The following is a 22,156-nucleotide window of genomic DNA, read 5'->3' as shown; positions in this document are numbered from 1 at the left end:
AACTCTTTAATATGAATCACTGGTTAAAAGTAGGATGTGTGAAACACAACAGAAAACAGTGAGAAAGAAGACATTGATGCATCAGGATCAGATATTTGTAACAATGAAAGAAATGAGCGTGAACCATCTGTATGTTTCTTAAGAGTCAACAACAAAAAATTAAAAAACAAAATCTATAAATATGGTGACGATTATCTAAAATTTGGTTTTCATGGACTGGCAACAGCGAAGAGTCTATTCCAGTATGTGTCATTTGTTACAAATTTGGTTACACATTAATAAAGAATATCCAGTTTTATCACAGAACCCCCCCCCCCCTCAAAATTAGGTTTGATTCTCTAGGGAGGGAGGGAAATCAAGAACACCCAACTTTTTTTTTTTTTTTACTAAAAATAAATATGTACATTTGTTTAGAAATATTTCATTAATGGCTCTCCCAATACTTTTTCCATGTCAGCAATTACAGACTGGCACTGCTGCTCTACTTCACTGCTCTCATCTGTAAAAAAATAACGTAATTATTAATTGACTTTTACTCATGAAAATTCAACTTTTATTGTAAGAATGCAAACATGCACAAAATTAAAAGCTAAAGATTCTGATCTATCATTTTTCTGAGGGATATGTTAATGCAATCTGTTGTAAAAGTTATTTCTTCAAAGTCTGGTTATATTAAAAAAAAACTAATTATCAAACTACAAAATACCATCACTATATAATATATATTATCCTACCAAAAGCCACAGGACATGTGCAAGTATAAACAAAACATCTTTATTGACAGAAATTAATAAAGCACTGTCTTGCTTTTGGTGGTTCTGAAGGACTTATAGCAATGCTGCAAAACACATATTACTAATTTCTGGTACAAAGTTCATATTATGCTCTTTTTTTAAATAATTGGAGAATTAATAAAGAGGGCTGCCTTCATGTGCTAATTCTACATTCCAGTTCATCCTGTAGTCTCAGGTTCAGTATAATACCCCTGTACTAGCTGCTGCATTGTTTAGCTATTATTCTCCTCAACCTACATGTTTATATTTATTGCTTTGTGACATGGAGTGTTATGATGTTCGAAGGTATAAGGCCGATACCATAAATTTCTAGCAAGTAGCTATGCAGGTACTGTGGAAATACTTATGGGATCTTACGGAAATTGCTTGTGACTGAATACAAATACAGATTCTCTAGGATCTAATAGTAAAATGAAGAAACCAACCTTCTCAAGGAGCATCAGCTATTGCCAATCAGTATTTTAGGCCTGATGGTATTTTGGACTTGATGTCACCTAGCTAGGGAATGCTTAATTGCTTAAGTATCCCCCATATGAAGAGGCAGATGTCATTTGGAGAAAATTTCATACAAGATTAAAATAACATTTGAGAAAATAACTGTTCTTCTTTATAGACTACAAAATTTCAATAAATGTACGGTAACATCTATTTACATTGAAAGGTGTCCCATGACTTTATGTAGAACAGCATGTATGTGTGTGTGTTTGTATAAACTAATCTATATTCTCTGTAACAAATAAGCTTTAATAACATAGGACATTTCATAAGAACCAGATTCAGTGCAGATACTTCTCTCTACTACAACTTTAGAAGGAGTAACAAATCAATTGTCATAGAACTTGAGGTGAGTACCAAATTTCTGCAAAAGCAAAGGTGAGTACCAAATTTCTGCAAAAGTATTGCTCCATTATTGCTTAATGGAGCAATACTATTGTCTCAGTATTGCTCCATTAAGGAGCAATACTGAGACAACAAAGAAATAAAGTGAGTGCAGAATAAGTGAAAAAAAGCCTTGCAAGGAACTGAATGGTAAATAGAGTTTATAGAAAGGCATGAGGTCTATTCACCAAGCCAGTTGATACCCACAAGTGTATGGTGGGTTCTGAAGAAACGTTTCTATCTGAAGCCTTGTAGACTGCAGATCCTTCAAGCTCTAAGTGATGATTAGAAATGAGTATTCAAAACCTTTATGAGAATGGCAAAACTCTCATGATTACATTATTGTTTAGTGACAAAGTAACTTTTAATTTTTCTGGCAAGAAGAGTAAGAACAACTGTTACATTAGGCCCTAGAGAACCCTACGACTTTTATCAAGCTGGGGCAAGATTTCTCACGGGTCAATGTGTTCAGTGCAGCATCAAGAAGTACAATATGCTGGTGCTAGAGATCTGGATATGGTCATAGTTGCTATAGAAGGATATTTTTAGCTGCCAGAATGCTGAATTAGTTGAGAAGGACAAACTCCTTGACCTCAAAGTCTCCTGACCTTACCTACCAGACTCCTTCATATAGAGGTAATGACTGGACTATTTATATTCCATAATAACAAGCCATCACAGCAGTGAATATGGACGCTGTGTACAAGCTGGCAGGAATTAATTACCAGGCTACTATAGGTGCATATAAGGAATCCTTAAAACTTGCAACATGTTGATCTCTGCTAAATATACAGCATTTGATTATTTACTATCTGAAAGTAGTTTCTGAAATACAGTCCTATATTTAACAAAAATTAAATAATCTTTTTTTTATGTAGTCACATACAAGTCATTCACGGAAGTTGTGAATACCAAAGTACGTTATCTTTTTCCTGGTATTACTATTATGACAAGAGACCTCCTGAGAGTCAGGGTTAATTGAGGGGATCACATATCACTCACACCATGCCATACCTCCTCTGAATTCATTCACATTTGTATTCACAACCTCCAGACAAGCCATTCCAGTCACACACTCCTGTATGAAAGAAAATTTTAGCTCTCATCTTCTCTTCGCCCTCCATAAAATGAAAAATTCCATCTACTGGTATATCTTATATATAATCCTTTCAAAACTCTGTAGGTTTTTATCATATAACCCCCTCTTTCTTCTGTCTGATGATGAATGTAGTCCACAAATTCTCAATCTCTCTGTATAGTCTTTGGGTTCTAGTTCCCCCCCCCCCCCCATGTGGTTCCCACTCACGAATAGTACATTAGTATGGTGAGTGGGCTAAGGATTTTTTTAAATTTTTTGTATAGTTTGGAAACCCTGATATAGAGACAAAACATGGAACTTCTTCAAGACACTTCAGGCATCCAATAAGATAGGGCAGTGGTCTCACACCGGGCCATGAAATTGATCTTCCACCTCAAGACAATCATAAGAAATATTCATGCCTGCAGCAGGATTCAAACTCACGATCTGTTGGTTGGAGAGTGGATACGCTAACCACTCAGCCAACCAGGCTGGCAAAAAAAGTTGTTGAAGTTTAGAGGGCACATTGCTAAGGTGTAAAAAAGCTCAGAGGATTACTCGGTTGGCTACTGAAGAATACACTGACAAGTAGAAATAAGGAAGTTGCTATTTCTCTTTATAAAGGCTTGAGACATCACACATCTGCATTACTGTGCTAAGATCTTGTGGATTTCTTAAGAATGCAGAAGTGGTGGAGAGGATCCATAGGCGAGTGACCAAGGTAGTGTATGGTCTGTGGAATGCTCCCTATGAGGATAGAGTGAGGTGTTAGATCCTAAATGAAGGAATCTTGGAAAGAAATCATTCATTTGGAATCTAACATATAAAACTTGCTGACAAAGAGAAATACCTGCATATCAGCTGTAATTAAAAGTGAAACTTATTCACTTTATGTAAAATTTGTATTCTTTATTTCAAGTGCCTTATATTTAAGCTGATGTGATTATATTAAGATTTCATTTTTAATTATGTCTAAAAAGAGAGATAATCTGATTTAAATTTAAGCCTCACTTATGTAAAATTTACTGTGAGTCATCTAAAAAGTTGCTAAATAATAATTCCTGGAAGGCATAAAGCTACACGTGTACAGCGTAACGCTAGCGGCTATAGCTTACTCTTAAAATTATGTTGCTATGTATTCTGTGAATCCAAATATAACAGCGTCGTAAAAGCGAAGGATGAACCCAAAGGGGTGAAAAGATAAGGGCCGTGTGCAAAAAGGGGACTGAGAAAAGAGGGTGCTCTAGGCCTCTAGAGGAATATAAGGAGTTGTATAAGGAATACACTCTAGAAGAATATAAGGAGTTGAGCCCGTATCAGAACACTCTCTCTGGTCGTAACGTTTTCCTGTTTTGGTGGTTCGGAAGTTGCTGGGCAGTTTCGTGTAAGGGGGGGGGGGGGTGAAGTCTGTGATAAGATGTCGGACTGCGAGCGTTCTTAAAATGAAGTAGGGTTCTATGCAAAGCCGAAGGTAAAAATTCCAGTCCTAGCAGAATCAAGCCGTCGCTGAAAAATCCCATCGAGTTGTTCCTGATTTGAGTCCGTTTGGGGCAGAAGGAATGAAGACAGCGTAATCCCTACGTTGCTGTATGGACAGCCAACAGATGAGAAGTATCCAGACATACACGTGGTGCAGAACGATGCAGAAAAAGCTCGGTAAGGTGCAATTACTCTAATTTTGTGTGAAAGTTCATTAGAAGATTGTTTACAAATGTGAAATTAAGAACTGTATTCTAAAGAACTCTGTGGACAGTCTCTATTTAGAAAGTTATAACCTCCTTTGAGAGTAAGAAGAATTGTTTGGAAGAGATCCTTTGTAATTTTGTATGTGATAGGATTAACCCAGTTGCGATAAGAATAGTAGAATTTAGTATCTCAGTAACATTAGAATGTTTGTTAGTTTTCTCTTGCAAGTAATACTACTGAAAGGTATTTAGCTTAACTTCATATCATTTATCTATCCCAATATGCAGTTACTGTGTTTAGCATGCTTTATAAGATTTAATTAATTTAGAAAGTGTTAACCTCTTAATTCAAGTTTTATTTAGTATTGAGGATAATTGAGTGTATGAATTTTGTATTGTGTATTAGATATTCCAATAAACATGTCATATTTACCTGAACCTGAGTCATGCCTGATAATGATTCCAACTTACCACTTATAAAAATAGAACCTATTTTTGCTGAATTTTATATGAGACTTGTTTTTTACTAATTTGGGTGTGCTGATTTCAACTATCAAACCCATTTTTCTCTATCACGTCAGGTTTTTCCTCTATGGCATTTTCTTTTTGCTAATTTGTAAGTTTTTGATATTTTAAGGAGGCAGTACTATTTAGAGGATCAAAAAAATCGATTTTTTAATATTATTTTCTGAAAGTATGTACTTTTAAAAATCTGTTCCTAACTTTTTATCAAGAAATTCGAAAAATTCCCGAAGATATAGCCTATTATTCAAAGCGGTGCGCAGATCAGAATCAGAGCGCTCACCGCTCTCGCTTGTTAGTAAACAAATAAATGCGTAAGAACCTGCAATGGCACATACTGGCACTTTGAATGCGAGAGAGGCCGATAATTAGATACATAACTACTTAACAATATTCATTAAAAATTACAAGAATATTTATAAAAAAATAACAATTTTACTTACACATGAGTTTCAGGGAATAAATTTTTGTTTGTAGCAATTTCTGCTGTGTGTTCTGTTTTGGCAATCCCTTTGAATACTCCAACAGTAGTCAGCCATCATGTGATAATCCCATCTTCCTTGGTACCGATCTTCCATAGTTTTTAAGTCTTGATGAAATCTTTCACCTTGTTCATCGCTTACAGAGATATTTCCCGAGAATTTCCAGATTACAGATTCATCGACCGAGAAGTTCATCGATTACAGAGATATTTCCCGAGAATTTAGGTGCTTACAGCACCTAAATTCTCAGGAAATCTATCAAGATGACTGTATAGGAAATGAAGCTTTATGCTTATGTTGCAACCTAGGCGCTGGAAATTTTCAAGCATTGTTTCCACTAGATCTTTGTAATTGCACGCTTTTTTGTTTCCAAGAAAATTATTTGCAACCATTCATAAATGAAGTCCAGGCCTCTTTCTCAATTTCGTTCATAGAGTTGATGAAATTTGGGTCTCTCATTAAAGTTCTAATTTGCGGTCCATCAAATACACTGACTTTAATTTTTTCATAACTAAGTCGTGGAAATTTTTCACATATGTATTGGAAACAGTCACCTTGTAAATCTAAAGCTTTAACATACTGCTTCATAAGACGTAGTTTGATGTGTAGAGGTGGAAAAATTATTTTTTCTCTGTCGATTAAAGGTTGATTTATAACATTCTGTTCTCCAACATTTAAGGATATTCTAAGAGGCCAATGTTTCTGACTCCAGTGTTGGTTTCTAGCTCGACTATCCCAGAAGCATAGAAAACACGGAAACTTTGTATATCCTCTTTGAAAGCCAAGTAAAAAGTTCACCATTTTAAGATCCACACAGATGATCCAGTTATGGTCTGTATATTTTAATAACTTCAGAACCTTTTTAATGTCCTCATATGTTACCTTTAAGTGGACTGAATAGCCAATAGGAATTGAGCCATATACATTCCCATTGTGTAGTAAGACACACTTGAGACTTCTGCTTGAACTGTTGATAAATAAACGCCACTCATTTGGATGATATTGTACAACACTCATTTCAGTTAGTAAACCTGACACATTGTTACAGTAAACAAACCCACACTCATGTTTAAAATATTGTACAAGATTACTTTCCCTGCTACGATAAAAGTTATCTTTGTATCTTGCTCCAGTAAGTTTTTTCCATTTAATCTTGAAGCTAACAATTCCGATGATTCCTTTGATAGGCCCAAATCTCTTACTAAGTCATTCAATTCCTTGAGTAAAACGTTGCGGTCCAGAACTAGAAATTAAATTTTCATTGTCTAAATCAACATCTGGGTCTTGCTCCTCAAGAACATCTGGCATATCCCAATCATGCTCGTTCTCAAGTAAAGGAAGTCCTTTATAAATTGGCACGGCTATTTCATGAGCAAACTGGCCGAACTGCTGAGTCGAGATTTGGATACACAATTTTTTTCTTATTCTTCTTATTATAACCAGAAGTCTGAACTAAACAAAAATAGCAATCATCTACGTGATTTTTCGGTTCACACCAAATCATTGGAATGCCAAAAGGTAATTTTTGGCGTTTTCCCTTGCTCCACTGTCGTAAATTTTCTACACGACTTACACACTTTATTTGGAGCCCATGACTTGTTCTGATCTGCAAGTTTTACGTCAAAGTATGCAAAGTACAAAATCAGTGATATTTGTCCTTTGACTGAGAACAGTAAAGCTGCCACAAATGTAGCAGAAGGAATCTACACTATTGACACAATTTCGAACAGTAGACACGATGTATTTTCTTCACTGCCGACTAACATGCAATTAACAAGACAAAAAAAAAAAAAACCAGAGACTTTATTGAAACGTTATAAGCGCTCATCGTACTTTCATGATTGATTAACGATTGACTGATTTCGATCGTTCTTTGTCCGCTATGACGCATTTGTTTTAGGCAGTTGTCATCGCCTACTTTTCATCACCTAAATGTATTAGGTCGGTTATCGGCCTCTCTCGCATTCAAAGCACCAGTACGTGCCATTGCAGGTTCTTACACATTTATTCGTTTACTAACAAGCGAGAGTGATGAGCGCTCCGATTCTGATCTGCGCACCGCTTTGAATAATAGGCTATATCTTCGGGAATTTTTCGAATTTCTTGATAAAAAGTTAGGAACAGATTTTTAAAAGACATACTTTCAGAAAATATAAAAAAATCGATTTTTTTGATCCTCTAAATAGTACTGCCTCCTTAAAACTATCAAAAACTTACAAATTAGCAAAAAGAAAATGCCATAGAGGAAAAACCTGACAAGATAGAGAAAAACGGGTTTGATATTTGAAATCAGTGCACCCAATTTAGTAAAAAACAAGTGTCAGATCATAATCAGCAGGAAAAAAAATTTTTTTTTTGTTGGCCAGTGTAATAGATTTAGGTCACGACTGCAATAATCTGAATCTATACGGCAGTTTAAGTAAGATATTGTGTAAGAAAGCTAAGAATCAAGTATTGTCTCCCTGAATAAGGATCTTTTCTACTATAGGATACTGGCTGGCGCAGCAAAATATAAATTCGCCAGTATCCGAAGAGGAAACAATCCTAGATATAAGAATAAGATTAAAGTAAGAGAAGAAAGAATAAATAACGAAAGGTAAATATATAACAATAGAGCAGCTGGTAGGATTTTGGTTGTATAGGGTTTTAGGTAAGAAAGGATAGATTTAAGTAAACAAATAATTAAGCATAACTCATATAGAAAGAACATCGATATAACAGAGGGTTTGTGGGTTGCAGAAGTCAGTTGTTAAGTAAAATAAAAGGAGATATGATAGGGACCTTTCAGCACTTGGCTAGAAGTCATCCTTGAAAGTTGAGTGTGGTTGGTAGGAATGTGAAGACTAGATTTTTCACTTGGACAGGGGCAATGAATGGAACGGATTGCAGAGCCAGTTCTGAGTGCTTCTGTTAATTGGTTCAAAGAGGAGAGGTATGATAGATATTGTGTGAATAGTTTGGATCTCCAGTGATGAGTCTTTGGCCTGCAGGGAGATGCTCATACAATAAATAATAATAATGTATTCATTATTATTATTACATAACACCTCCAGGGAGTCCAAAGACCCATTGAGGGAGGGTACCTACTCTACAACTTCCATTTACTGCCGACCACCACCACTATTATAAAATATTAATACCAGAAACACTTACATTTAATATTTTTATTGTAAAATTTTTGGCTACATTTCATAGCTACTGTTATTGGAAAACTAAAAAAAGATCAATTTAATTGAAAACCTGTGATATTGTATGCAATATTGGCTGCAGGAGAATAGCTCCATCTGCATTAATAGATATTTAAAATAAATTACAATAAATTGATTTAGTTAATTATTTTTTAATTATAAACAAAATTTAATTACAATTATGGAACACATGAATGGTGAGTATTAGTTAATGTAACTTCCGAAAATTGAGAAAGTTTTAGGCCATCGTTTTTGTTCAGATTCGGGTTGTGAGTATATGCTTCACAGATTTCTTCATAGAGTCTTTCTAGAAGAAAGTAACTTTTGTGTAACACTTTGTTTTGTTCCACTGAATTCTGTGTTTTATAGATAAAGTGTGGTTTGCTAAACCGAATTTGTTAAGAGAAACGTATCCTTGATGTTCTTCCAGACTGACCAGTTTGTCCATAATAACATAAGACATAGGAGTAGGGGATTCTATACACTCCAAGATAAGATGAAGGATATTTCAGCAAGATCTATCTTATCCTGGTGGACATGGAAGTTATCAATCTAATTGCCCTCCTCTGTATTGGGTCAAACATTTTAGGGAGCTCTTAGGGCCCCTACTCCAAATGTAGAGCAGAGGTGAAGTAACATCTTAAGTGAAGGAGAATCCCTGTTTTTTTAAAGATGAGGAGGCAATTGTTGTGATGCCAGGAGAAACTCGATGGCAGGGTGATTCCAAGAAGAGAAATCTTATCTTGGCTGGAAATTTGAGTTTTGTCAAAGGTAGTACAGGGAGAAAATAGAACTTTCATTGTGAACCGGGTTTTGTTAGCATTGAAATTAACGAGTTTATATGAATCCCATTGGAGAATAGCTAATCAGAATTGAGGGCAGTGGTGGTTGATGTTCTGTAGATCGAAGTGATTTGTGTGGGGTAAGGTTTATCAAATGAAAGGGAGGAGTACAATGTGCTGTCATCTGCAAAACTGTGTATTGGATTGAAGGTCAACTGAAGTAGGCGATTGATATATAAAAGGAAGAGTTGGTGAGAGAACAGAACCTTGTGGAACCCCAACATTAGTTGAATGGTGGGAGGATAAAGAACCATCCACCATCACACAGAGTCTGTGTCCAGATAGGAAGTTGGCAATCCAACTGCAGAAGTCCTGAGACAGATCAAATGATGAGAGTTTGCTTAGTAGACCTTTGTGCCAATTCCAGTCAAAAGCTTTGGAGATATCAACTACAATCACTTGATAATTGCCAAACTTCTCCATAACATTTGTACAGAGATGAGTGGTACATGTGAGTAGATCTTCTGTTGAATGGCAACGACGGAATTCATGCTGATGGTCGTTTATTAGCTGGGTGCCTTCAAGATAGTATAGAAATTGGGAATTGATGATTCTCTCCATTACTTTAGACAGGACTGAGATGAGTGAGATCGGGTGATGGCAGTGATTTGTCACTCATGGGTTTAACAATGACCAATTTCCAGGCTGTGGGGTAGATACTAGGAGTAAGAGAGTATATACAGGCAACATAGGATAAGAGTCAGTTCTGGTGCACAATCCTTTAGGACAATTGGAGGAATGTCATCAGGGATAGAAGACTTTTTTTTGTGTGTCTAATTTGGACAATATTTTTTTTAATCTCTTTTTGGCCAAAAGGATATAGGGGTCATTCTATATTGGGCACCTGGAATGATTAGGGGCATTTACCATGGTCAGTTATGCATGCATTGGAGGCAAAGTGTGAAGCCAGGAGATTGCCTTTTTCTGTGGGTGATGATGATTCCCACTCCTATCATACCCAGAACCATCTGGGTATGATAGGGATGTTAATATGTTAGACAAAAGTTATGACCAATTGTTTTGGCAAGAGATCAAAAGGCTTGGCTACAAGCTTCCTGCTTTTTGCTCTTTCAAACTCTGTTTTGGAAGCATGGATAGTTTTCTTGCAATTATTTTGGGCTTGAGTATAAGCACTAAAGCAGGATGGAGTTCTTGATGTAAGCCAGTGTGCTTGATTTTTTATTTGTAAAGCCTTGGCACATCTTTTGGAGAACCAGGGCTTAGTTAGGTGACAGCAGTTCAGAGTGGTATGGGGAATTTATGTTTCCATGCCAGTAAGGATTACTTTGGTGATACATTTTGTGCATATGTTTGGATTAGAAGGCCAGAAACAAGGCATAGAAATCACAGAGGCTGTCCCACTTGGCACTGTTATAATGCCAAACTACTCTTGTATGGGAGTGGATGTGTAAGCATTGATGCATGGGGAGGAGACAAGCAGTATACTGTGGAATTACTTGGGGAGAGGGAAGGTACCACATTCACTGTGTATTTGGAAGGGTGGGTTTGGGGGAGTGGTTAGGGATATCTGGTAATCTGGTTGGCATGTGAACAATTTGTGTAAGGTCGTTAGTGATGGCTAATGTTTCAGCATCTTTGCCTGCTAGATCTGTACAACTGGAGGAGAAAATCCAGTGTGTGTTTTGGACATTAAATCTGCTAGGAGGATGATTTTGCTGATAGGGAAGTGAGACTGGAGAAAGTCGATGTTTAAGGAGAGGAATTAAAGAGCTCAGAGTGGTTGGGGGGGGGCGGGCATTAGGACAGCAGAGAAACAGCAAATGAATTTGACTAAGTGGGGAAAGGGAGATTTTTAACCAAAGAAGGTCAAAGTCGGGCAATTCTAGGTTGGGTGCTCTCTGGCAAGGTGTCAGAGGGAGCATATGTACCCTTGGGTCAAAAGGAGTTAAAAGAGTGTGCAATTTGGAAAGTTGAGATGAATAGTGCTGCAGAAGGTGAAATTTGGGTTTCTGCCAAGAAGAGTAGGTGAAGTTTGGCAACCTACAGAACAAATTACATTTTATCTATTTAGGCACATTTTTAGGATGGTAAATTAAATATGGAAATCAAGAATACAAAAATGGCTGCTATGGTATGCCAGTTGAATAAATTTACATGGAGCAAGAAAGAAATCAACTCACCAAGCTAACAGTATATAAGATAGTGTTCCAATCAATTTTAGCATATGGGATCAGAGTGTAGCATTAGAAATAAAGCAGAGTTCTGAGAAAAATTAGGTTAGCCAGCAAAAATCACAAAACCATATTAATAACGAAGAAAACAGAAAGGAAAATTCTTAATATTCAACAATGTATAAGCAGAGCTAATCTAAGATGATATGGTTGCTTACAGAATGGGAGACGACAGATTCGTAAAAAGATCAAGAGGGAGAACACTTGATGAAGGAAGATTTTGAAAACAGAAATGTAAGAGCTGAATAAATTGGTGATCTGACAAATTATAGGCAAGTTGGAAAAAAAGTTATATCAGAAACCAGACTTTTATCTAGTATACACGACTTTGGGTATTTTCATATCATTTTCAATATAATTTGGTATACTAAAGGATTTCAATACATTCAGTCTGGGATGTGTATATACCAGATATATGGTGAAATAGGCAGAACAGGTATTTTAAAGAAAATTCTTGAATTCAGACAAAAGAACTGTGCTTAAATAATTTCTAGCAATAAATCAAAGAAATACTGTATTTCGGGATTCCCAGTGTGTTGAATACAAGGTGATCCATGGTGTTCCGATTGATAAAATATATATACATAGCTTAGTTTCATTTATATGGTAAATAATGATACATTACAGTTAATACTGAAATTGTTTTACCTTCCATTAGTTCTGCAAGAAAAGAAATTGATTCTGGTAAAAGAGAAAGATAATCTGCATTAAGCTGCGTCACTAATTCTCTGAGAATATGTAATGCTGCAAATCGTACCTAAACAAAGAGATGAAAAAATAAGTACATAAGATGCCCATTTAAAAATGAATAAACAGATAATTTTTTCTGTAGTAGAGCAGAAACATGCACTTACTTTTGGAGATGAGTGTCTGGTCTTGAGTAATATTTCATAATTCAATGATTTCCGAGATGCATCATCACCAGCAGCCAAGGCAAACTGAGCAAGGCATGGAGAAATATAATTTATAATTCTCTTTTGGTAACTCTCATGTCCTCCTTGCATATTTTCAATCTAAATGATATAAAAGAAAAACACTTTAAATAGAACACACACACACACACACATTTAAAAGTCAATGCTATCTGAATTTTACATTGGTTTTTCACATTCAAGAATACTTTTATGAACCACAGAATGAGTAAAAATGGCAGAACTGTTTAGGACAAGTGGTAAGAAAAAAAAAAAAAAAGCCAGTCTTTTTAAAATACAAACCAAAAATAAATGCTTTCTTTCATATAAACTCATAGCTAGAGGCACTATTTCAGACTAAAACTTACAATGATCAGAATTATTAATAGCATCTGGTCCTCAGAATTCTTATATATATAACAAACGTAATCCAGAAAGGCAAAATCAGTTTATGAGAGGAAATTAAACCAAAGATAAATGAAACTCCAAAGAGTTTTTCACTATGTGTGAAAGGTAGAATGACCATCAGCACTTAATGAGTGCTGATGGTAGGGAGGTAAATGAAGCAGACAAAATAGTAGTGTTACTAGTGATATTTTGCACGATCCTTGCAAAACATCACCAGATTTTGCAAGGGAACAGTGACAGATGTGACAAGAGCTGATGCAGCAAAAGTAGTTAGGATATTGCAGAATCTCAATGCAAATAAGGTGCTTTGGGATGAGATTGGATATCAGCCTATAGCCCATATATTATTATTATGAGAATGCAAGAAATCGACATCACCTTTGAATAAACTTTTAACATAAGCCCATGCTCTGGGCAAGTCTCCAAGGAGACTTCATGAGAGACGGAGGGGGGGGGGGGGAGAGAATCTTGGGAAGGTGCTAAAGGTATTGAAAAAGTTGCTGAACGACAAAATCCAGGAATGGGTGGATAAGAATATGGTGCTCTATTGGGGGGGGGGGGGGGGCATGGCATTATGAAGGGTAAGTCATGCCTTAGTAATTTCTCACTTTTTTGTATAATGGAGATGGATAAAGGGTAAATAGCTCACGATGCTGCTGGATTTTGCAACAGTACATGGATATTGTGTTGTAGGGACTGATATAAAGCTGAATATGAATATAAACTCATGGTTTAAATTAACTGGTGAAATGAAACTACAATTTTTGAGTCAGAGCTTGATATGAAGTGCATAATGGTAATTATAATGATGTTAGATAAGATCAAATATGGAAAAGAGGAAAGGAATGTGCTACTGCTTCGAAGTATGGCACTGATGATACAATAAATTACTAATCTCGTTTTATCTCTAAGAACTCCTTTACCAATCCACGATTTAGTAAGTTAAGTAAGGAGTTTGAAACAATGCAGTTCTTAACAAGTTCATTCGAGCACAGTGTTACAGTCAATTCTCATAGCAAACACCATCAAAATAATCTTGCTCAGTATAACAAACTGCTGAAAAGGCCTAACTAAGGTTCTATAGCCACAATAGCTATGCGAAAGAAAACTCACTATAGCACAAGCTCCATTACAACAAACTATTCTTGTGGTGGAACATGAACAGTTTTGTGGTTCAGCAAATCTTTATTTAGGCTACAGACCAGTCAATGAACGAATCATGGTAGCAAGATTTCAAGCAAAACCATTTAACATATTAACAGTCCAGATATATGCATCCACATCTGATAGCACAGATGAGGATATTGATTTATTTTACAAAGATATGACAGAGACAATAGAAACAATACCAAAAAAATATATACTGATTATTGAAGGAGACTAGAATGCCAAAGTTGGAATAGAAAATGATGTTCTGTAACACAAGATTCCAACAAAAAGAAGTGTGTAGAAAATGGACATGGTAATCATATGATGAGAAAACCAAGAACATGATTGGTATTTGATTAAAAGAAGATGGATAATATCAGTACAGCAGTGTTGAACTTTTCAAGGAGCGGACATAAATTTAGATCATATCGTAGTGATTGCAAACATCATGTTGAAATTAAAAAGAAAATATAAATCTCATCATCAGAAACAAAGAAATATGGCAAGAATAAGTGAAGCAGAAATAGCAAGAAGGTACAGAATAGTGTTAGAGGAGAAACTAAAAAGTGTGGGCAGTCAGAATGGATAAGATGAAATTGGTTAGAAGTTCAATGCAATAATATAGAACAGCACAAAACTAGGGAGGTGTACAAAATGATTAGCACCATTAATAGAAGGTGGCAACCAAAACAGATCACAATTGAAGATGAAAAAGGCAAAGTACAAAATTGTAGAGCGGTGGACAAGATACTGTAGTGAGCTACGAGTATATGAAGAAAAACTAGATTTAGATGGAGTTGAGAAACTAATTGAAGCATTGAAGCAGATATCACCAACAAGTAATGAGTATGATATGGATATATTAAGAGGAGAGGTAGAAAAAGCAACAGGATAGCCAAAACACAACAAGAGTCCTGGTAATGGTAACATCACTGGAGAAATGATTAAATATGGTGACAAAAGTATGGTTACAGAAATGCACCAACTATGTAATATGGTATGGAAGGAAAGGAAAATGCCAGAGAAGTGGGTGAAATAAATATTAGTGATATTATACAAGAAAGGAAATAAGCTAGAATGTAAAAATTATAGAACAATTGTTTTGATGTTACCTTGGTAATGTGATGATGAGGATATTGACAGAAAAGATTGAGAACACAATTGGGAGCATATCTTGCAGATGAGCAAGCAGGATTTAGGAAGGATAGAAGTACAATTCAATAGATTTTAACAATGTGATTAGTAGCAGAGAAAGCTAGGAGAAAAACAAAAACATATATACTTGCTTTGTTGATTTTCAGAAGGCACTTGACAGCATCGACCAAAAAGTGACATTACCAGTACTAGAATCCTATGGAATTGACAGAAAACTAATAGCCATATTAAAAGATGTTTATAAGAATGCAATGGCAGCAGTTGAGGTGAGGATTTGAGAAAAATGGTTTAGAACAGCACTTCTCCCTTGGGATTGTTAGTTTAGTTCAGGGGGGGGGGGCATGAATAATAAAACAACTTTAAAACATTCTAAGATTAAGTGTGCCATGCCAAATATGTATGTAAGATGCTAAAAATGTAATATTTGCATTTGATTTTTGCTATATTTGCTGTGTATGTTTTGTATTGAATATAAATACAATAAATATTATAATAATACAGTAAAACCCCATTTTTACACTTTTCAGGAGACTGATGGAAAAAAGTGCAAATAGCAGGAGAGTATAAATAGTAGGAAATGTAAAAAAACATTAAAAAAAAAGGCTAAAAGATGACTTACTGCTAGTATGTGAGTCAACATACTAGATTACAAAAAATTTAATAACTGAAAATAAATGAATTTACAATGTACTTGCATTTATCTATTTTAAAAAATCTTTAATTGTTGATTGTTTTTCTTTTCGTTTTTTTTTTTTTGACTTAGTGCCAGATTGTTTTGCATTGAGTTCAATGCTTGACCTGTTTTTTTTACTATCGTGTTCAAAGTGGGCACAGAGAGGCCAAGATCTTATGCTAAATGCACACGTGTTCCAGTATGCCAATTTACACGACGCAGAATTGCCATCTTTTCTTCTACCGAAATACATTTTCTGTCTTTTTTTTCTCCATGTTACTAACATGGATAATCCACCACTGCAACTTGAAAGCAACTTTCACATGCTGAATTATGTTGCAGAAATTCTGCAATATTAATTCGTACTGTGATTGAAAAATCACGGTATCGCTCACCACTACAGTACTGCTGCATGTGCGCAAGTCACCGTGATGGCGGAAACGAAACTACAGCTGAAAGCAACGCCACCTGAGAACAGAAATGTGCAGATTTCTGCTGAAATCGATTCGAAAATCAGTATTGCCACCGAGGGAAAAAAAAGCAATTCACGGGAAATAACGTCCACATCAAGTTGTTAATGGCAGGAAAACAATACATCGTGAGAATAGGCCTTAAGACGGGACCAACAGAAAACGACGTAAATGGCAGGAAAATGTAAATTGTGGGAACGTAAAAACGGGGTTTTACTGTATATGTTTGTGTTACGATTTTTTTTTTTCAATGGGGCCGTGAAATATTTAAATTTTTCTAAAGGGGCCTTTACATCCATAAGTTTGGGAGGCACTGGTTTAGAACAAGGAGGACCCAATATCACCAAGCATTTTCATAGCACATTTAGAAAGAGCAATGGATAAAATGAAGGAAGGTGCAAAAGGAATATCAGTACATGGGATGAGAATTAACAATCTGAGATTTGCAGATGACATTGTTATTATTGAAGATGAAAGAGAGCTACAAAAAACACTGAAACTGTTAAATGAAGAAGAGATTTGGACTTTATGAACTTGGAAAAAACAAAGACAATGGTATTTGGCAAGAAGAACATGAAACAAAAGGTACAAGTGGATGGAATTGATATAGAAAATGTTGAACAATTCACATATTTGGAAAGCAATATGACATATGATTTGGACTGTAAAAAAGAAATAAAGATCAGGATTGCAAACGGAAAAACAAATCTGAAGGCCATGGATAATATCTAGAAAAGTTAAGTGATCAGCCTGCAAACAAAACTAAGAGTACTGTAAACATGCATCTTCAGCAGTGTACTGTATGGATCTGAAATGCAGGTAATAAATAAGGAATGAAGAAAATGAATTTTGGCATTTGAAAGAACTTGTTACAGGAAGATTCTAAGAATAGCATGGGTACAGAAAATCACAAATGAAGAACTCTATCAGAAGGTACAACCAAAGAAGAATTTAATGCAGAAGATCATATGATGGAAGCTGCAATTATTTGGACACATCTGCAGAATGAGCGAGGATCGGAAGATAAAGACATTCATGTCTGGTATTATGGATGGTGTAAACAGAAAAGGTAGACCATACAGAGAATGGATAGACGACATAAAGGACTGGTGTGGAATGAGGTTAAAGAAACTGTAACACTGTGCACTGGACAAAGAAAGGTGGAAGAAGATAGTGAGGAGGCATTGGACACCAACGGGCAATGTGTCCATAGTTCATGATGATGAAATCTTCATTTAATTTTCACTATGGAGACCACGTTTCTAAATATAAACAGATTTATCAAAATAAAGAATATAATTCAATAAAAGTTTTGTAAGTTGTCGGACTTATCATCAAGGATACAAGATATGTTTAAAAAAAAATACTGAAATAAAATTAATTACACACAACAGATGTTATAAGAAAGAGTGGGAAAAAAAACACATTGTATTTAGGAGGATAAAATAATTCCTTTGCATTATTAAAGGAGGATCTAAGTCTGTGGTAGCAAATCATAGACAAATTAGTATCTCAGAACCAGTGGTAAAAGTACTGGAAAAGTTAGTCAAAAAGAGAATTCAGGAATGGGTGGATAAAAATGATACACTATGAGAGGAAGCATGGCATTGTGAAGGATCAGTCATGCCTTAACAATCTGCTAACGTTTTTTATAACAAAATGACAACTGCATTGGATAAAGGGAATGGCTATATGATAATGTTGATTTTGCAAAGCCATTTGATAGGATACCACATGGAACTCTATTATGTAAATTGCAACAAATAGGGGTGGATAGGGAACTGGTAATATGGATAAAAGGGTGGCTGATGAACAGTTACCAAAAAAAGTAGTATATGGAGGAGCAGAATACAGGAGAAGGCAAGTAACTAGTGGTGTGCTGCAGGGCTCTGCTACTTAATTTGCACATAAATGATATTGAAAATAATTTGAAGGGAGGGGGGTATTTAGTTGTTTGTTGATGATGCAAAGTTTGGTAGGGTAATAGTTAATTAAGGCAATATACAGAGTTTGTAGGATGATTTAAATAGGCTGATAGCATGGGCAAAAACATAATGAATATCAATTTAATGTGGAAAAGTGGCAAGTTATGCATTTTGGGATACATTTTGGGATTACAAGCTGTGTATCACATTGATGAAGCCAGAGATTTGTATCTTGTACCAGTAGTACCAGTGATAGATAGACAGCTGAAATCTAGAGAGCATATTGCTAAAAGCAGCCAGGATAGCTCACAGAATTACTTGTTTATTGAAGCAGAGATAACTCTTTACAAAGCCTTGATACATCCACATTTGGGTTTCTTGAGAATAAGGAAGTGGTGGAGAGGATCCAGAGGCGAGTGACCAAGATAACGAGTGGTCTGTGGTCCCTATGAGGATAGATTGAGGGTTTGTGAATTGCAAAAAAGAGGGATATAATAGAAATATTTAAGTTACTTTAAAGGCTTTTATAGGACTGATGCAGGGGAAATGTTTCAGCACTTGGCCAGAGGAGGCAGAACAAGAGGCCATTCCTGAAAGTTGGGTAAGAGTGTAGTTAGCAAGGACATGAGGGCTTTGTCTGCTAATGGTTTCAAGGAACGATATGATTGATACTGTGTTGATAGTTTGGGTCTCCCACGATGAGTCTTAGGACTCCATGGAGGTGCCCATACAATAATAATGTTTATTAACTAATATTAACTAGCAAATATCTGAACAATGCTACTTGTTGCTGTCATGTTCTGTGGCATAAAGTGTGTCATATCTCAGTCCAGAAGTTGTTAGTTTTTGATGAATATAACCAAATTTGATGTAGGATTAAATTTATGCTTTTTATTTTCTGAACTTCTGTTTTTTGCTAAACTACTTGGTGGCCTATATTTGTTGCATGGAATTTTGATTTGTGCTTTCTTTATTACTCAATATCCTTTACATATTTAGACATGCTTCATATCATAGAACATGACAGCAACAACTAGCACTGTTCAAATGCTTGCATATTAATTAAATACGTCCTCCCCCACCACCACCGTTTATATATACTAGTGTTGAAGTTCTTACAGCATCTTTTTTTTATATACAAGTCTTTTTATGTTTAGAAACATATGGGCTCAATAAATTCTTCACTATGAATGCTGACCACCATGTAACCTCGAAAGAATTCTTGTGGGTGTGCTCTAATGAGAGCCAACTTTATTATATTGGAGGAGGTAATGATAAAATATTATGGAACTTTTACTCAAATAGATGAGGAAGAGATAAGAGAAATAAAACTGTTGATAATACAATATTTGAGGCAACATGCACTCGTGGATGAGATAGGATTTTGGATTTCATAATATCAGATGAATTAGTGATGGATCATACTAATTACTAGAACTGAAACCTTGTGTAATAGTCATAATTTAACTTCTGAAGAGGAATTAAGACTAAGAGATGAAGTTTTAATTAGAAAGCATTAGGAGTGGAATTTGAAGTAAACTAACTTTGAGAGGATTAAAAATAAGAGAATTAAGCATATTAACTGGGGGAAATTATTTAACGAAGACAATCCAAAGGAAAAATGAATAATGCCTAAAGAAATCTCGCATAATAAAAGTATGCAGGTTGAAGTTCTCAAAGAAATGCAGTGTAAGAAAAAATAACTGAAAGAGCATAGATCTGATAAATCAGATATTTTAACTTGACAGATATAAACAACATCTAACATTTAAATAAATAGTTAAAGAGTGAAACGCAAAAACAAACTGAATTGTAGCAGGCTCAGAATGCTACATTTAAATAAAAACTTTTATAGCTCTGCAAAGAAAAGGGATAAGAATCACATAAGCAAATTATGCATAAACACCATCTCAAGAATATGAATGATCCAGCTGGAGTTATAGAAAAATTTAACAAACATTTTGCAAAGTATATATGTGAATGACAATCAGAAAAAGAGAAATTACTGCTCCTTGAGAGACAAGATTGAACTAAGGATGTAATACTAAAGTAGGAAACTGTGGATGTTTTAAATGAATAACTGAGACTTATCAAACCAACTTCTCATCCTCCACCTTCATTCTCTACACCTCTGCTCTTTTGAACAGCTTTCTCCATACTGTTTTCCTCAATGATCACTCATGTCTTCAAATGAGTGGAAAGACTTATGTATTGGCAGTACATGTTAGTTTATTTTAACAGTATGGATTACAACACAAAATGATAAGAAAATAATTAATCTTTATTAACTTATTAGCTGATATTTTGCTGGTATTATATCCAGTATATCAAAGCAGATGAAACAACAATTTGGTATAACATTGGGACTAATTTGAAAAAAATTGTAAGAGACAACGCAAGGAACTAAAGTCCTAATTGTCACCATCTATGTTGGATAAAAGAGAGAAGACAAATATTAATTAGATCTCAAAATTACTGTCTCCCAGATTTTTGATAATTTTATACGGCTAAATTTATACTTGTTGAGGTTTGGAGTATGTTTTAAAGCTGCTGTTAATTCAAAAAAACAATCTCTCTAACTTATAACGACTTCTGTGTAGCACTTTATTTTCTTCCATTTGATCCTGTGTGAAGGTGGGGGGTATCCAAGGCATGGTCTTCTATACCAAACTTGCCAAAACGATAGTGCTTAATATATTTTTTATATTTTTTATGCTCACTAAGGCAGATGTCAACAGTTCTTCATGTCTGTCTGCAGTAAGCAAGGTCACAAGAACAGGGCACTTCATAAACTCCTGGATGTGATAAAGAAGAAAGTTTGTCCTTAGGTGAAAGGATGAGAATTGCCAATTTCACATATGGTTGAAATATGGTGCATAGTTGATATTTATTAAGCACACTAGATATCTTTTCAGATGTGCCTTGAATGTATATGGGATAGTAACAGTTTTGCTGTAGTCTTGTGTGATAAGCAATGGAGGGGATTTCTGGGGAGAGCATATAATATTTTTTCTATCCTATGGGAATTATAGCCATTGGCTAAGAAAGTGTGCTACAAGTAAGTGAGTTCAGTGATAAAAGCATTGTCATTGGAACAGATAGCTCTAGCTCCATGAGTTAGTATTTTAAGGATATCATTTTGTTGAGCTGGATGATGGTGTGAATATTTGTGCAGATATCTCCCTTATGTGTGGGTTTTCTATAAACAGAAAAAGACAATGAACCATCAGGAAGCTGTGTGATTAGTGTATCCAGGAAGAGCAGACAGTCATTAGCTTCCTGTTCTATTGTGAAGAGGATTTAAAGGTGTTGGCTATTTAAATGCACTAAAAATGTATCCAATATGTCTAGACCATGTAGCCAAAGAGCAAACACATCATCAACATAGCATAGCCAAACCACTGGTTTGAGAGTGGCTGTATTCATAGCCAGATTTTCTAAGTATTCTATGTAGAAATTGGCTAAAGGGGTAGTCCTGCTGTCCCATCTAGTTGTTTGTATATCTTCCTTTTCCATGCAAAATAACCTGCATGTATTGTAAATTTAAATAATTCAAATATATCTGGGTGGAAATGTGACTTTAGGAAATCAAGGGGGTTCACAATTGAAGTACATTGCTAAATAGTGAAGTAATATCAAAACTAATCATTACATCTGAACTTTTTAAGATATGATTTTCTAATAGACTTTCTTTCTTTCTCTAAATAAACTTTCTCTTTTGACATATGCAAATATTGCCTACAAAAAAATTAGGTTTCCTGTTTTGCTTGGAGCATTACTATACTCTGAATAGTTACGAACTC

The 22,156-nt window shown here is 35.3% G+C and overlaps 1 protein-coding gene across 1 annotated transcript in view; it reads right to left on the bottom strand.

Moving 5' to 3' along the window:
* Positions 1–378: 378 nt before the first annotated feature.
* LOC150107384 (HEAT repeat-containing protein 1-like) overlaps positions 379–22,156 on the bottom strand; it is a 45,273-nt gene continuing 23,495 nt past the window's right edge. Inside the window, exons 3-5 of the mRNA XM_090391827.1 lie at positions 12,517–12,675; positions 12,311–12,419; positions 379–499 (exon numbers count right to left, since the gene is read on the bottom strand). Of these exons, the coding sequence (XP_090247953.1) occupies positions 411–499; positions 12,311–12,419; positions 12,517–12,675 (357 nt within the window). The 3' untranslated portion in view covers positions 379–410. The remainder of the gene's footprint in view (positions 500–12,310; positions 12,420–12,516; positions 12,676–22,156) is intronic.

This window comes from Typopeltis vanoorti, chromosome 4, assembly GCF_054136105.1.
Source record: "Typopeltis vanoorti isolate ZY-2024b chromosome 4, IOZ_Tvanoo_1.0, whole genome shotgun sequence".
NCBI classification, from domain to species: Eukaryota; Metazoa; Arthropoda; class Arachnida; order Uropygi; family Thelyphonidae; genus Typopeltis; species Typopeltis vanoorti.
Note: the sequence above shows the minus strand (reverse complement) of the source record. Positions and strands in the feature narration are given on the sequence as shown.